At 42.2% G+C, this 15,532-nt stretch overlaps 2 protein-coding genes and 1 long non-coding RNA gene across 9 annotated transcripts in view; 2 read left to right on the forward strand and 1 right to left on the reverse strand.

Annotated features, from left to right (window-relative positions):
- Positions 1 to 61: 61 nt before the first annotated feature.
- LOC118313986 (cyclin-dependent kinase 2-associated protein 1) lies at positions 62 to 3,501 on the forward strand. Of its 2 annotated transcripts, none has more exons than XM_035640035.2 (4): positions 62 to 259; positions 2,331 to 2,431; positions 2,674 to 2,800; positions 2,889 to 3,501. In XM_035640035.2, the coding sequence occupies exons 1-4, from the start codon at positions 232 to 234 to the stop codon at positions 2,954 to 2,956; spliced, it is 324 nt and encodes a 107-aa protein (XP_035495928.1). In that variant the 5' UTR covers positions 62 to 231; the 3' UTR covers positions 2,957 to 3,501. The 2 variants fall into 2 exon arrangements, with proteins under 2 accessions (XP_035495928.1, XP_035495920.1); XM_035640027.2 differs by lacking the exon at positions 62 to 259 and adding an exon at positions 765 to 927.
- LOC118313997 lies at positions 826 to 2,956 on the reverse strand. The gene is made up of 2 exons (XR_004794552.2): positions 2,306 to 2,956; positions 826 to 1,488 (listed from the first exon to the last, which is right to left on the reverse strand). It is a non-coding gene; the product is annotated as an uncharacterized LOC118313997 (long non-coding RNA).
- Positions 3,502 to 5,827: 2,326 nt separating the features above from the next.
- Positions 5,828 to 15,532, forward strand: part of LOC118304770 (M-phase phosphoprotein 9) — a 34,567-nt gene continuing 24,862 nt past the window's right edge. For all 6 annotated transcript variants that reach the window (XR_004792051.2, XM_035629683.2, XM_035629684.2 and 3 more), the window contains exons 1-3: positions 5,828 to 5,945; positions 12,386 to 12,657; positions 13,327 to 13,474. Coding sequence is in view for 5 of the 6 variants with exons in the window: in XM_035629683.2 (XP_035485576.2) it covers positions 12,416 to 12,657; positions 13,327 to 13,474 (390 nt within the window). In the remaining variant the exon portion in view is untranslated. The remainder of the gene's footprint in view (positions 5,946 to 12,385; positions 12,658 to 13,326; positions 13,475 to 15,532) is intronic.

The raw sequence follows: 15,532 nt of genomic DNA on the forward strand, positions 1-15,532 counted from the left end.
CATGTGGTCCCGGGGGGGTCCGAGGGGGACACATGAAAACAGCGGTGCTTCTTCTCCTGCGTCCTATCTGACCCGGGAGGACAGGAGAAGCGGATCCACGGTGCACGTGCCTCCAAGACAATGCGAGTGGATCCTCTAATGTGGTTATCAAACCCGAATCACGATTAACTTTTTTCTTTTGTTGTTGATGTAAAAGCTGCACAGATTCATTGAGAGTCAGTAGACGAAGCAATGGACGCGCCCCCACAGACAAAGACAGGTATCTGCAAACTGCCTCCAGCTCGGCTGCTGCGTTGGAGGGGGAGGCGAACTGAACCGAAACAAAAGCCTTTTACTACACTAACTGTGGCGGGTTCACACACAGTGTAACCGCCAACTGTCTCTGTGTGTGTATGTGTGTATATGTGTGTGTGTGTGTGTGTGTGTGTGTATATATAAAACTCACTTTAAACCTCGTTTTCCTTCCTTTAATGCGGTGCAAACATTTAAGAGGTGACTTTAAAAAAGCAGCTCGCATGTTCACACGTAAAAAAAAAAGTGTTGTTTTTTTTAAAGAGTTCACAAAGTGCTGTTTGAAGTCAGCGTTCTGATAAACGTCAACGCGACGTGTTCAATGTGTGTTCAAACCGTGTGAAAATTCCCCTGCTTTATCGTGGAAAAAAATGACGCGTTTTTCAAATACAATTTTTTTAAGCAGTTTTCCCGATAACCCGCAGCAGCGGTACAGTTGTAGTGTTCGAAAGCACAGTGGGTGTCAATATAAAGTGACGGCCATATTTGCCGGTGCCGCTGTTGTAAACAAAAAGTGAGAGACAGACGCTTCACTGAATTTCGGGTCATTTTTATTTCTTTAATTTACAATGTCTTTGGGAATGTCTTATAAACCCAATGTCCATCAGCAAATTCCGGGAACTTCTGGGAACCAGGGTAAGGAGAAAACGTGGGGAAAAATCATAGTATCCGTCGGTTAAATCGTGTGTTAAATTCGGGGTCTCGGAGAATACCTGGAGAAAGACAGTGTCTGTAGTTTTTGTCCAGTTATATATATAGGGTCAGATCCTGGGAGCTAGGCTAATTCATATCCGCCATTATTACTAATGTAAAAGAGCGCCATCCGTGATATCAGGCGGCGGAGAAAGGCGGCCGGGGTGAGAGGCGAGACGGCGGAGGTTCCTAAAATGGGTTTATCCGTCGTTCGGGGCTGCGGTCCCGCCGGGCGGCTGCCGTTACACGGTGACAAAAATGTATCACTTCTGTCTTCTTAAGCCAGCCTTGTTCCGTTTCCTCCATGATGCTCCTCGGTCGGAGCTGCTGATCGATCTGCCTCTGAATTTTTTTACGACTCTTCGAGGACACCTGGCGTCGGAGGCGGAGTATTACAAGTGAACAAAGCAGCAGGGGAGCATCGATAATGGAGGACAAAATCCTCCAGAGAAAAACCCTCACCATGGGGGAGTTTATTCATCCCCAGGGGTGGGGGAGGAAGTGCTGCAAATGAGAAGCAGAAGTAGAAATACTCAGTTACAGGTTGTGCGTTCAGGTGTTTACATTAGGCTGTGCATGGATCATGAGACAACAGACACGTGAACACACTGACCACTTCAACATCACAACAAGGGCCAGAGATACACCTTGGCCGATTTTGTCTATTGGTTTTAGGTTTTTTTGGTTATGTTTCTCTTTGAGGTCTCACTTTGTTAACCTTTTCCTTCTTTTGGTCATTTCACATCTCATTGTTGTTTTTTTCCTGCTGTTTTGTGTCTTTTCAGTGTTGGGTTGCGTCTCTGGTAGTTTTCTCCCTTTCTGGTTGTTTTGAGTCTCTTTACACCCTTTTTTCTCTCTTGATGTGTCTTTTTAGGTAATTTTCTCTTTATTTTTGGATTCTTGTTTTCTTTGGTTGTTTGTGTCCCTGTTCCCTGGGCCCTCTGACCCCTTCAGCCCCTTGGGCCTTCGTCCATTAAAGGATGAGTTCACTTTTTTTTTAAACGTCTGTCTTAAAACAATAGTCAGGTGCACAGATTAGCAAGGAAAGAGGCATTTGCTTTGCTGTGATCATTCCTCCTCTCCACACCGGACAGTACGCTATCAATGCATAATATGGTTCAGTCCACAATTTTGCAAAAATACTGAACACTCCCAAGATAATATGAGACGTCATCAATCTGAGCCATAGCTGACAGAATATAAGATGAGGTTTTTGAAGATCTTGGATTGTGAGTTGGAGCTGTGATGGTGCAGGTTTTTTGGGGGTTATTATAGAGACTAAAGTAAATCAAAAAAAGGAAAAGAGAAGATTAATTGTTACCTGTCAATGTTTGATCTGTCAACAGTTGGGAACCTCCAGTCTCCCTCAGCAGCGAACCTGGCCACGTTGCAGTCTTACAGGCCTCTCCTGAGTGACTACGGACCTCCATCCCTGGGATTCTCACAGGTGCATTTAAAAACAAACATATTCACATATATATATGCAACTGGCTTTCATTTATATGAATATATTGTATGCACTCCAGCTTTAAGTTGTTCCTTATAAATTTTGGACAACAATATAAGCTGCTTCTTCTTTTTCTTGTTGTAATGTTCTCCGCAAAAGAGTGTCTTTCACTTCCAATAAAAAAAGAATGAGATGAAATGTGTCAAACCTGGCTCATCTTGCACCGTTTGCTCCAACCTCAGGGCTCCACTGGTAGCCAAGTGCCTCAGAACAAATATGCAGAGCTGCTGGCCATCATCGAAGAGCTTGGGAAGGAGATCAGGCCCACATATGCTGGAAGCAAGAGTGCGATGGAGAGACTGAAGAGAGGTGGGTGTAAACCTGGATGTGTGCATGTTAAAATTTGGCACAGCTGTGGGTGATTCAACGTTGAAGTGTCTTTGCCTTTTCTTTGTAGGAATAATCCATGCTAGAGGGCTGGTGCGCGAATGCTTGGCTGAGACGGAGAGAAACGCAAGATCCTAGCTACCAACGCCCATCCGTCCCTGCAAGAAGATCTGACAACATGCGTCTCATGAAAACAATAAATAACTTGCATGGCATTTCCTCTGAGAGGAGGAAGTAAATGAACAAAGGATGGAAAAGCAAGCAAAAAAAAAATCACACAATTCATGTTTCCAGGTTTCTGGAGGATAATTTTAATCACGTGTGGGTTATTTGAATTCAAATATCATGGAGGATATAATGTGTTTTTTATTCCCCACTTTTGGGATCTAAATTTTGACTCCATATTTAAATAATTGGTTTATGCATGTGAAAGGGCCCATGGTTTAATAGTAGACACTGCATGGCTTGTACAGGGGTAGATGGAGAATACTTCTTTTTGATAGTGTTCAGTCTGTTTTTCAGACCCCTATAACACACATGAGCGAGTGAGTGATGGACAGAGATGTGCCAAATGCATTAGTTAATTCATGTTGAGGTCAGTTTTGGTATTAAAAAAAAGGAAAATGCTGTTACTTGCATCTTTGTATGTATTTATTACTCAGTGTAATAAATTGTATTTTCAATATAGTTGTCATTGTGATTCATTGCGTATTCCACACTCATTGGAGAGGCTGGTCTTGGCCCACCGGAGGCCACAGGTGAGATCGTCGCTCGACCCTCTACAGTTTGCCTATCAGCCTCTTCTGGGTGTGGACGACACTGTCAGCTATCTGCTGCAGCGGGCCCATTCGCATTGAAAGCACTGGAGAAATCAAAGAAAGTGATTCTCACAGTGCCGCCAACACCATCCAGCCACTGCTACTGGGTGACAAGCTGCGGTTGATGGGTGTCGGCGCGTCCACTGTCTCCTGGATCACCAACTACCTGACAGGCAGGCCACAGTTTGTACGACTGGGCCGTGTTCTGTCTGACATGGTGGTGAGTGGTACAGGAGCTCCACAGGGCACTGTGTTGTCTCTTTTCCTATTCATCGTATACACCACTGACTTTAAGTACAACTCTGAGTTGTGCAACTTGCAGAAGTTCTATGATGACTCTGCAGTGGTTGGGTGTATACTGGATGGACAGGAGTGAGAGTACAGAGCGCTGGTGGACGGGTTTGTGGAGTGGGTGGGAGCAAACCACCTCCTGCTGAATGTGGACAAGACCAGAGAGATGGTGATCAGCTTCACAGCCCCTTTTCGTCGTGGGGGAGGAGGTGGAGACAGTGGAGGACTACAAGTACCTGGGAGTCAACATCGACAACGGACTGAACTGGAAGACCAACAGCCTGACTGTGTACAAGAAGGGGATGAGCAGATTCTACTTCCTGAGGAAGCTGAGATCCTTCAATGTGTGCAGCAGGATGTTGGAGATGTTCTATCAGTCTGCTGTTGACAGTGTACTGTTCTTCACTGTGGTCTCCTGGGGGAGCAGCATCGGAGTCAGCGACACCAACAGATTGAACAAACTGATCAAGAAACCTGGCTCCATAATAGGCTGCAAGATGGACGCGTTTGAAGCTGTGGTGGAGAGGAGGACTATGAACAAACTGTTATCCATCATGGATAACCCGGACCATCCTCTCCACCTCACACTGGACAGACAGCGGAGTTCCTTCTCCAATAGGCTGATTCAGCTTCGCTGTCACAAGGGCCGTTACAGGAAATCTTTCCTGCCACAAGCCATAAAACTATACAACACCTCACCTCTGGCTGACAGATAGACCTTGTTCCACTGTCAATACTGCATGCAAATTCTGTGAATTTATTATTCTTATTTTCTATATATATATATATATATATATATATATATATATATATATATATATATATATATATATATATATATTTTTTTTTTGGCAATTCGTATATTTTAAATTTATTGTGTAAATATTGTATATATTTTTTTTGATGTGTGATGTGTGCTGTGTGAAACGTGCTGCTGCTCCAACAGAATTTCCCAGCTTGGGATGAATAAAGTATTTATCTATCTATCTATTGTAATGTCCACTCCTGATATGCCTGTACTTTAACACTGAAAGTGGTTGCATCTTATTATAAGTGAAAACGACAAGCGAGGACAACTGCAGCGATTGTTCTCTTGAGCCTTTGGACATAGATCAGGTGAAAGACTTTCAGTTACATAAAAGCTGCTTGTTGAGGTCGGTAATATGGTAGACGACAGTGATGGGGAATCATTGTTTACATTCATGTTCCCCAGAGGAGAGGAACCTGTAAAGTGGCATTTTGACATTGCTTTTAGCAATGAAAATTGCTCTATAAATGAAATTTATTATTATTATTATTATTATCATTATTATTATTACCATGACCATAACCGCACACTTACATACTGTCTACTAAGTGATCCTGCAATTACTCGTTTCATTTAGTCTGGACTGTCAGGTAATCTAAGGTCAGGATTCATCACACGATTACTGCCTGATAGAATATATGTAACAAAGGTGTAATAATAAGAAATTCATTAAAAATATATTATCTCAATGAATTAAAATACTTTTAATAATAATAAAAGTATAATTTGCTGTGATGCTACAAGTAATAGTTATTTTCAATTCACTGCATTGATTAATGACATTAATGGCTAATTCAAATGACAACACCCTTCCATAAATGTTTAGTAAGAAAATGCATATGAACTTTACCTTGCTGCTGAATCAGATGCTGTGAACAGAAATGTAAGCATCGTGTGCAGGTATTATTGACTGAGAGTAATGTCTTGTTTTTCATATTTTTTTCCATCCAACTTGCTTATGAACCGTAGCCCAGTGTTGTCTCTTGTCCCAACAGATGTGCACGCCTCTTTCAATGATCAGCTAATAGAAAAACAGAGTGAAAGTGACGGCCAATCACTGCTCAGTATTTTTAATCACATCTGGCCAATAGCGTTGCGGACAGTAAACGTTCAGCGGCCAGCGATTTCTGCAGTGCTGTGGCCAACCAGCAACCAGCTAGCCTACCCACTCAGAGAAAAATATGGATAACTTAACAGCACAAGTCAACGGGTATGTTAATTCATGTTCAATGTAGACCGTCTCCGCTTCCCTCTTTTCTGTCATGCAGTATTTTGTTCTTCGGTTTTGTGTGTCATAATTTCACCCGCGCTGCATACGCTATGCTTACAAACCTGTAACAAACCAACTAAGCTCAACATAGCTAGCGAGCTAACCATTTGAATTACCTGTGAATGGTGGCTGTAGCTGTCAGGTTAGCTTGCTAACCAACTAACCCAGGCACCCGGGGAGTTTACAGGAAACTAAAAACGTCTGAAGCATCTGCTGGCGCCGGCTGACACCGTGGCTAAATTGTCTCAACAGCTGTGGGGCTAAAGCTAATGTGTGTGTCGTGTCGTTTCTGATGATGTTAGCGAAGTTACTCAGCTATTTAATGAAGCCAGGGCAGTTTAATATTATTTAAAACATGCATTGCAGACACGCTCTCTCACAAAGGAAAAGCAGGTCATGACAGGAAGAGAGGACAGATAAGTGGATGTTAATGTGAGTCATTGGCACATGAACACTTGTTTTGGGTTGTGTTTATGTTTTGTTACTGAATGAGAACCCAAGTGAACATTATATACAGTAAAGGTTATTCAATTCTCAAATTTTCCATGAAACAGTCATAGCTAGTGTTGTGCAGTGGTTTTTCATCTGGTCTGAGGTTGTCTTAATGTGACAAAAAGCAGTGACATCTCCATTTATTGCATGTTCACAAATCGAATAAGGGATTCACAAATCGGGCATAGTGTTTAATGCAGCCTTAATGCACTTCTTGTCAATCTTGTCGAGATTTGACACATCTAGCTTCAGTGTCTAGCTTCCAAAAGAATAAAGACATTTTATAATATTTTCTGTCTGGTTTCACAAATCTGAGACTTGAATCAAAATATTCCAAATGATTAATCGGCTGTCAAAACAATAGAATTTTTCATTTTTATTTAATACTCCGCCTCGATATAACTGTTTAAATTCAAATTTTACATAATGTTGGTTAGTAAAATTTTTGTAATGCATCTTATTTAAAAATTCCTCATATGTTCTGGCCAATAATATGGCTGCAGCTATCGATTATTTTAGTAATCGAGTATTTTACCGATTATTCTATCGATTACTCAAGTAATCAGATAAGAAATACTTTTGCTTAATTTAGGAGTGTTGCTCTTTTATCCTGCCTGTCGTCCGGACCGTAGTCGGGGAGCACGGAGATAGTTTCATTGTTCCAGGACCAACCCCTTATTTTCCCTCTGACAGCGCGGTGAACAGACACACTGAGACTTCTGTGTGGAACTGAGGCGTTGCTGCATTTATTACTGGACATCAGATGTAACATTTACTGCACATCTGCAGTCCTTCTAGCTGCTCCACTCCTTTTCTCTCTCTCTTGTCACGCTCTCGCTGCACGCATGTACAAACACAGTACGCATATACTCCATGCACTGGCCCATTCATATGAGGGGCCGTTAGGGACATATTCCAGAATTACCTCTCACACACACAACTGAAATGCTCTCACACACACGAAAGGCTCTCACACACACAACTGAAACTACTGAATTCAGCTAAAAGGTCCTGGCACACATGCTATACTTTTATTTTTGGATTAAAAAATGTGGCTATCCAGCCACATTTTGTGGCTATCCAGCCACATTTTTTAGGGATGAAATTGCTTGTTGATTTTAATCTTGACATAAGCGTTGCAGGGCTCCAGACACAAAAAAAATCTAGGAGCAAAATGAAACCTTCAGGAGCCAAAATATATTGATGTCAGAGTACAATGTCAAATGTTTCCCTTACCTTTTCTTTCTCCTCTGTACTGTCTGCCTTTGTATGCCCTGCATCCCATAGTGTGCAAAATGTATTCTTTGCACAGTATGTGCCATGTTTAATATGTTTCAATATCGATACCATGAATACATAAATGTCAAAAAAATTAAACAGATCACCACCATTAATATCCTTACCACCTATGTGTTGTATAGACACTGACGACCTCCACCCACATACCATTACAAAGGAAGGGGGAAAATGAACTTCTTTTGAAAATATGTGAACTTGACACTTGCAGGAATTTTAAATGAACTAGCAAATTGTATGAAATTATGAACAGATTATTTCTTGAGGATATTGCAATATATCAGATGAGTTTTCCTAATATTTTTAAGACCATACCTCTGTCTATACTATGGTTACAGAAACATAAATATGTTTTGTGTTCTTCAACGTGGGGACTCATCAACGTTAGAGATCATGTCATGTTATGTTATGTTATGTTACAACACAGTAATTATTTCCTTTAATCACTTTCATGAAAAATAATTAATTTCAGCAGAGTATTATATGTTAAATGTTATCTAGCTATAGGCTCAATGAATTACACACTGAGACACTTGAAGCATAGTCATTAATAACAGAACAGAACAAAAATTAGAACATACAAAGCGATGACTGAACGTGAGTCTGGGTTCTATAAGCCAGGCCCCTCAGGACGCCACACTATGATGTCATACACTTTCTCTCAGCACCCCTAACTCTGACCGACTTCCCGTGTCCCTGACCTTGTGGCGCCCAGTTCAGGTTCATCTCTATCGAGCAGGCTGACCATAACTGTATCATCAGCAAGTTTAAGGATGTTCCTATTAGGGATCGACCGATACAGATTTTGTAGGGCCGATGCCGATACAGATTTTTTTTTCATCTGCCGATTTTCTTGAGCCGATATTTGGAGCCGATACTACTTTTGCTCCCTCAATTTAATAGTTAAATAGAATTAAATTCACCGGGTTGTCTCGTCTGATCTGAGGTCTTAGTCAAAGTGGGGTTATGGCCAAGGCCGTGGCTCGCCTCCCTGGGTAGAGGGAGACGAGGCTCACGTTGCTCTGGAGCATCTCGGGAGTTCCCACCGCACCGGGACTCGTCCGCCCGCGAACGGGATCCCCTGCGCAAAGGCTGCGGCGCGGTCAGCGCGGAGACTCAAAAAGTCCACCGGCAGCCGCGCCCGACTCTGTGCGGGGCCCGACGGGGGGCACCGCCAGTCCCAGCCTGCCGAAGCAGAGAGGGGAAAGGCGGGGAAGAGAAGGAGGGTACGGGGGGAGAAGAGCCAGCCGACGAGCAGAGAGAGCGCGAGGACGCGGACGATGCGTAAAACAGCAACCACCAGCCTCGCGCCTGTCGGCGGCGGCCCCCCCGAGATTAAAAAGTAAATTTCCACGAGGCAAAGGGTTTGGAGAAAAAGGAGAAAGACACAAACCCACCGGGCGCTCCGTCCACCGCGACCCACGACTAAGCCGGCCGGAGCCAGCGAGAAGTCGTGGAGGAGCGGCGGCGGCAGAGCGGGGTGGGAGACATTGAATCCCCCTCCCGCTCTCCGGAGGAGAAGGAGAGTTGGTACCCGGCGGGCGTGCAGCGCGGCAGCCTAGGGCGGAGGCACCGCGACGGCGCTGGGTAAATGGTTCCGGAGAGAGAGGGGCCGGGCCCGATAGGCGACCGGATCTGCCCTCCCAAAAAAAACTATCGGCGAACGTAGCAGCCGCGCATCGGCCGATGCCGATACATTTAAAAAACGGTCGAACACTAGTTCCTATACACATGCTAGCTTCTACAGTCATTGGTGTAAAGAATGAAGAGCAAAAGGGACAGGACCAAATGTTGAGGAAAGCCAGTGGAAGAGGAGCGTTGCCCTGACAGAAGGCCATTCTACGTGTTAAAAAAACTGAAATTCAGCCCACGAGGCAGGGCTCCAGATAGTGACTAAAACGGTCGCCAATGCGACTAACTTTTTGATTGCTCCAAAAGTGGAGACCATCCAGACGCAAATAAACAATACATAAAAATAAATAATTAAATTGGAATGGCTATATCTTTCATTTGTGTTACCCGCTAAACTCCCATCTCCTTACACCTGCATCTTCCTGCCCTGCGTGAACGGATTTGGTTTCGGTTTCACATACATTAATGTCGGTCTGTAACGTTACCAGCATGAAATCAGGAAGACAGCAGGAGCACTGGTGTCAGAGGAGGAGAAGGAAGCAGAAAACATAAAAAAGGGGCAAAGACACCGCTACATGAAGTTAAACTTCACCCGGATAAAAACTCCAGATCATCCAGCAGAACAGGCAGCAGCCGCTCTTACGTTGGCTTCTCCTCCGCCGTGTTTGTCTCCCGACGCTATTGCGCAACACCATGAGGACGGTTTAAAATCCTGTTTAATTGTACAACTTTGAAGTGTTATCATGTGTTTTATTAAGAATATTTCGATGTAATTTTGTTCGACTGAGTATAAATTCATAAATTAAGTGTAGCTAACCACATAGTTGGATAACGTTGGCAATAAAAAAAAATCTGTAAACAAAAATTATTAGATTACATTAATTTGGCACACGATTTTGTCCAAAGCGACTTATATCATGAAGATATTACCCAAAAGTGCAAGAATCAATGGAGTACATATACATTTATTAAATAGGCAAAAACAGCTTCAAGTGATCATTTCACTTCTTTTTTCTTTTTGACATTTAGGATACAGGGCAGGCAAAGGCAGACAGTACAGAGTGGAAAGAAAATGTAAATCAACAAAGCAATTTCATCGTTAATACTAATACATTTTTAAATCCAAAAATAAAAGTCTGGCATGTTTGCCAGGACGTTCAAGCTGAATTCAGTAGTTTCAGTTGTGTTTTGAGAACTTTTCAGTTGTGTGTGAGAGGTCATTTCAGTTGTGTGTATGAGAGGATTTCAGTTGTGTGTGTGAGAGGTAATTTCAGTTGTGTGTGTGAGAGGATTTCAGTTGTGTGTGTGAGAGGTAATTTCAGTTGTGTGTGTGAGAGGTAATTTAAGTTGTGTGTTTGAGAGTGTTTCAGTTGTGTGTGTGAAAGCATTTCAGTTGTGTGTGTGAGAGGTAATTCTGGAATATGGCAGCCCCTCATACATTCACAACAGGAGTTACGCCACTCAGGAGGCATGGTCACCTCCACTCAAAGCGTTGCACCTCCCGCCGGCCTGCTCCGAGGGCTCCGAGCTTTCGTTTTTTATCAACTTAAAATTATCCCAAACTTTGGACACTTTCTGTCCTTTTCTTCCGCCTGTTTCACTGTTTTCCCTCTCTTCATTCATTTTATAATCTGCGCCGGCTAATAAATCTTCACTGCAGCTTCCACAGCAGAAATAATAACCGTGCAGAAGCGTTACAATGCTAAGTTAAATTGATTAAACGAAGCTTCCAGGCAAATAAATTTGCAGATTTTTAGTAATCAAATTATTTGAATAACTGGAGGAATCGTTTCAGCCCTAGCTGATAATATCGGCCGATATCCTCCTTTCACAGACATATCACATATCACTGACTGATATTAACGGTTTGTGGTTACATTTTACGTAAAAGAAGTGTTTATTATAAGTTCTATATATTTGGTTGTATTGGTATTTTCAATTTATAGTTATTTATGATAAAGTTTATGGTTAAACTAAAATATCAAGCCTCAATTACATTTCTTTAGAGCTGCAACTGTCAATCAATTAATCGGTTAGTAATTGACAACTAATTAATCGGCAACTATTTTGATAATCGATTAATTGGTTCAGGTAGTATAATGGGGAAAAAAAAGTCAGCTTCTTAAATGTGAATATCTTTCTTTGCTCCTTTATGACATCAAACTAAATATATTTGATAACATAATGTTGAGGTTTGGGAAACACAATCAATATTTTTCACCATTTTATGGACCAAACAACTAATGGATTACAGTGTTTCCCCAAGGTTTACTGGTTTGGGGGGTTTAGGGTTAGGGTTAGACCTCGTTAGGGTTAGGTTTTACAAATCACGTTTCATCCACAATCTTTTATACAGGAATGAGAAATAAGGTACATATGGAAAGTGACCATAAATGACTTCTGCTTGGCATTATATGTAAAATACAATCTTTTTAAATAAAAATAATAATATATATATATATATATATATATATATATATATATATATATATATATTTTTTTTTTTAATTAATTCACTTTTCAGGGGGGGGCGCGGGTTCCATTGGAGGGGCGGGGCGCCCCCTCAATTCAATGGTAGGGGAAACATTGGATTAATCAAGAAAATAATCAACAGATTATTTGATTATGAAAATTATCGTTAGTTGCAGCCCAACATTTCTTTGTCACAAAGGTTTGATAACGTCATCTTAGGAATCATTGACATATTAAAAAAATATGTATGTGTATATATATATCGGCCGATATATTGGTATTGGGATTCTTGTTCTCCCAAATATCAGCATTGGCATCTGCCCCCCAAAAAACATATCGGTCGGGTTCTCCTAGTAAGTGAAGCTGTCAGAAAAATATAGTGTGTAGAAATGAAATAGAAAAAAGACAATTTGTCACTTTGAAAAGTACTGTACTTAATTACTTTCCACCTCTGCTGAGTGCTGTTGTTTCCCTCTGTTTGTTTCTAGCTGTCAGACTGACCCCCTCTGCATGGGCCCATGAACATGTCCACAGATGACAGTATCTCTGAGGATGTGTCCAGCTCAGGAGCTTTGAGCCACTGCCATGTCAGTGCTGAGGGGGATGCGGGGAAGGAGAGTGAGACCTCTCTGGTGTCATCTGAGGGGACATCAGCCTCGGGCCTGGCCGTCCCTGAGGACAGACACTTGGCCTCCCAAACAGCAGGAGGCACTGTGGAGAGCAGGCCAATGGCCATCACACCAGCATGCAACAAGATCAGGTGCAGTAACAGTAAACACACTAGACATAAAATGGTATATGAAAATTATTTTAATAATAGATTCATCTCCTTTTTAAAAATGAATCAATTAGTCTTTGAATTATAAAGACATTGTCACAAAATGCTCATCACAACTTTGCAGAGCCAAGTATGATGTCTCAATGTTTTGTTTAAAGCCCCCCAAAAATGGTATATTAATGTTTTGTCTGACGTGACAAGAAAAGCAGTGCATTTTCTCATTTGAAAGGGAGGGGCTGAATATTTGGCATTTTCACAAATTTTGTTGAACTTCACGGGAAATGTATTCAAATTTAATAGAACACATATGTGGAAAAACATTTTACATTAATTGCTACCAGTCAAATCTAAGGAATCATGGCACATGCCATATGTTATGAAGTCTGCCAGATCAGATATACAGTAAATCTGCCAGGTCAATATACAGTAAATGTATTTAAAAGGGTAGAGATGCTACTTGGACCTCGTCACTGCACAATCAAGTTGAAGTATATGAGGGAGTTTAGATAAATAGAGGTTGAAATCATCCAGAAAGCTCTGCAGCTATGTCCTATTCTGATATTTAACCCTGGCTGATGTAGTTTATATATATTTTTTACTATATATTACATTACTTTACTACAGTATGATTTAATATTGATTTTATTGCAGGAGTCTGTGTCTGAGGACAGAGGAAGCATTTGGACAAGGGAAGAACCTCCCCTTCATCAACCCAAGCTCCCTCGAGACCCTTCGGGCTTTGGTCCAGGAGATTCAGAGCAGTGGAGAGACAGACCCCGAGATCTGGAAGGATTGTGAGGTGGGGAGATATCGCAGAGCCTGAAATGCAAAAGTTATTGCAGAATGTGCAAATGAAAAGTGCACCCTTATGATGATGGTGACAGTGAAGTTGGGGTTAGCTGCTGTGACAGTTGTTTTTGTGCGCTGCATTTGGCACTTCTATTTTTTTGTGCAGATCACACCTGACAGTAAGACAGATACAACAAACACACACACACACACACACACACACACACACACACACACACACACACACACACACACACACACACACACACACACAGATCTTCTCAGACACAGGATGTGATTTGTAGGGAACAGACAACTCTGAGGCGAAGCCACTTTTCAGCATAGATGTGACGACCCTGTCTATGTTTGTGAGTGCTGTCAGTATTGTCTGTCTGCCCAGGTCAAAGGTCAGGAGACAATCAAAGCCAGATCTGGAGCACCTGTGCCAAGTGCTCTGCAGGAATAAAAAGTCCCAGCTTACTGTTGATCACCCTCTCCTGCTGCTGGCAGTCACAGTTGTTTGTTTTGTTTTGTATTGAGTTATTTATGTTTGCTATAATAAATAGCTTAATTTTGTCTGAGTTCTGTGTCCTTTCTCCGTTTGTGTCGTTTGTGAGCTTAGTAATGGGGACTGGGTGTTTAGTTAGCGGGAAACTCTAAACCCTATGAGGAAAGTCCTCTTTGTGGGCAACTCGCTGTGCCTCTCTGGACCTGTGAGGTGATTTTGGCCAGTTATGTGAAATTAAAAAAATAAAAATAAAAAAATAAATAAGAAAAAGTGGATCCTGGAATGGCAGGACGTGAGGCATTTATTGCTGCTATGTCGGAGGAGGCTTTGGAGAAGTATACAAAGGAACAGTTGCTTCCACTCGCTGAACATTATTCTGTGGTAGTAGGGGGGAGGTAAAATCAAAACTGGTTGAAATAGGAGTCTTGACAGCGCAGCTAGAAGAACCTTCTCTAGTTACCGCTACTTTATTGGCACAGATGCAGGGACTAAGTTTTGAACAACAAAAAGAGCTTCTCTGGATGCAGTTGGAGCATGATAAAATTATGATGAAATGACGATTTCGTCTGGGGGCCAGTCAATTTTGTCATAACCCGGCTCATGGGCAATGACACAAACGGAGAAAGGACACAGAACTCAGACAAAATCAAGCTACTTATTATAGCAAACGTCAATAACTCAATACCAAACAAAGCAAAACAAAGCAAACATCTGTGACTGCCAGCAGCAGGAGAGGGTGATCAACAGGAAGCTGGGACTTTTTATTCCTGCAGAGCACTTGGCACAGGTGCTCCAGATCTGGCTTTGATTGTCTCCTGACCTGTGACCTGGGCAGACAGACAATACTGACAGCACACACAAACATAGACAGGGGTCGTCACATAGATCATCAGATTACTTCAACTTCACTCCTGTGTCTACGCGTCTACGCAGGAATTAAAGTTGTCAGTCGCTTCGCTACAGAGAGGCCACGCATGAGATCAGTGTAGATCCACCTCCGCTGCCGGTGGGGAGGTCCCTAGATTACGCTTGTGTAGGGGAGCGGAATGAAAGAGCGCGCTGTTAACCGCTGTTAACAGCGCGCTCTTTCATTCCTTTCACTGTTTGCGGCCTTGCCGGGCCTGTTCTGAGGGCTTAACGGGCTTGATGTCGGTGCGCTCGCGGAGGCTTTACAGAACAGCAGCAGGGTGGTGCTTAAATATCATAATTTCACTTATTTAGAAGGCATTGAGGGTCAATCCTGTGTACACACGCTCCACCTTTTTACATTAAAACCTATGGGAAGCGACCGCATGGCAGAAAAAAAGTGGCCTCTAAAAAGGTAGATGGGCAAAGAAATAAGTGATCAATCAAAAACTTTTTTTTTGCATTAATCCCTGCTGAGGTCTCACTTAACAGTGGCAAAATAGCCATTGACCCTTTTTCCTCATTCAATTAAATTGTGACATTGTGAACTTAAAATGAAACTATTCATTATCAAAGCATTTCTCATTAATACAGTTAAAATGGGCGAAAATGTGGATAATTGCGTTGCAGGTTGATTTAAGGTGTGCTCCTGAA

Source organism: Scophthalmus maximus, chromosome 1 (assembly GCF_022379125.1).
Source record: "Scophthalmus maximus strain ysfricsl-2021 chromosome 1, ASM2237912v1, whole genome shotgun sequence".
NCBI lineage: Eukaryota > Metazoa > Chordata > Actinopteri > Pleuronectiformes > Scophthalmidae > Scophthalmus > Scophthalmus maximus.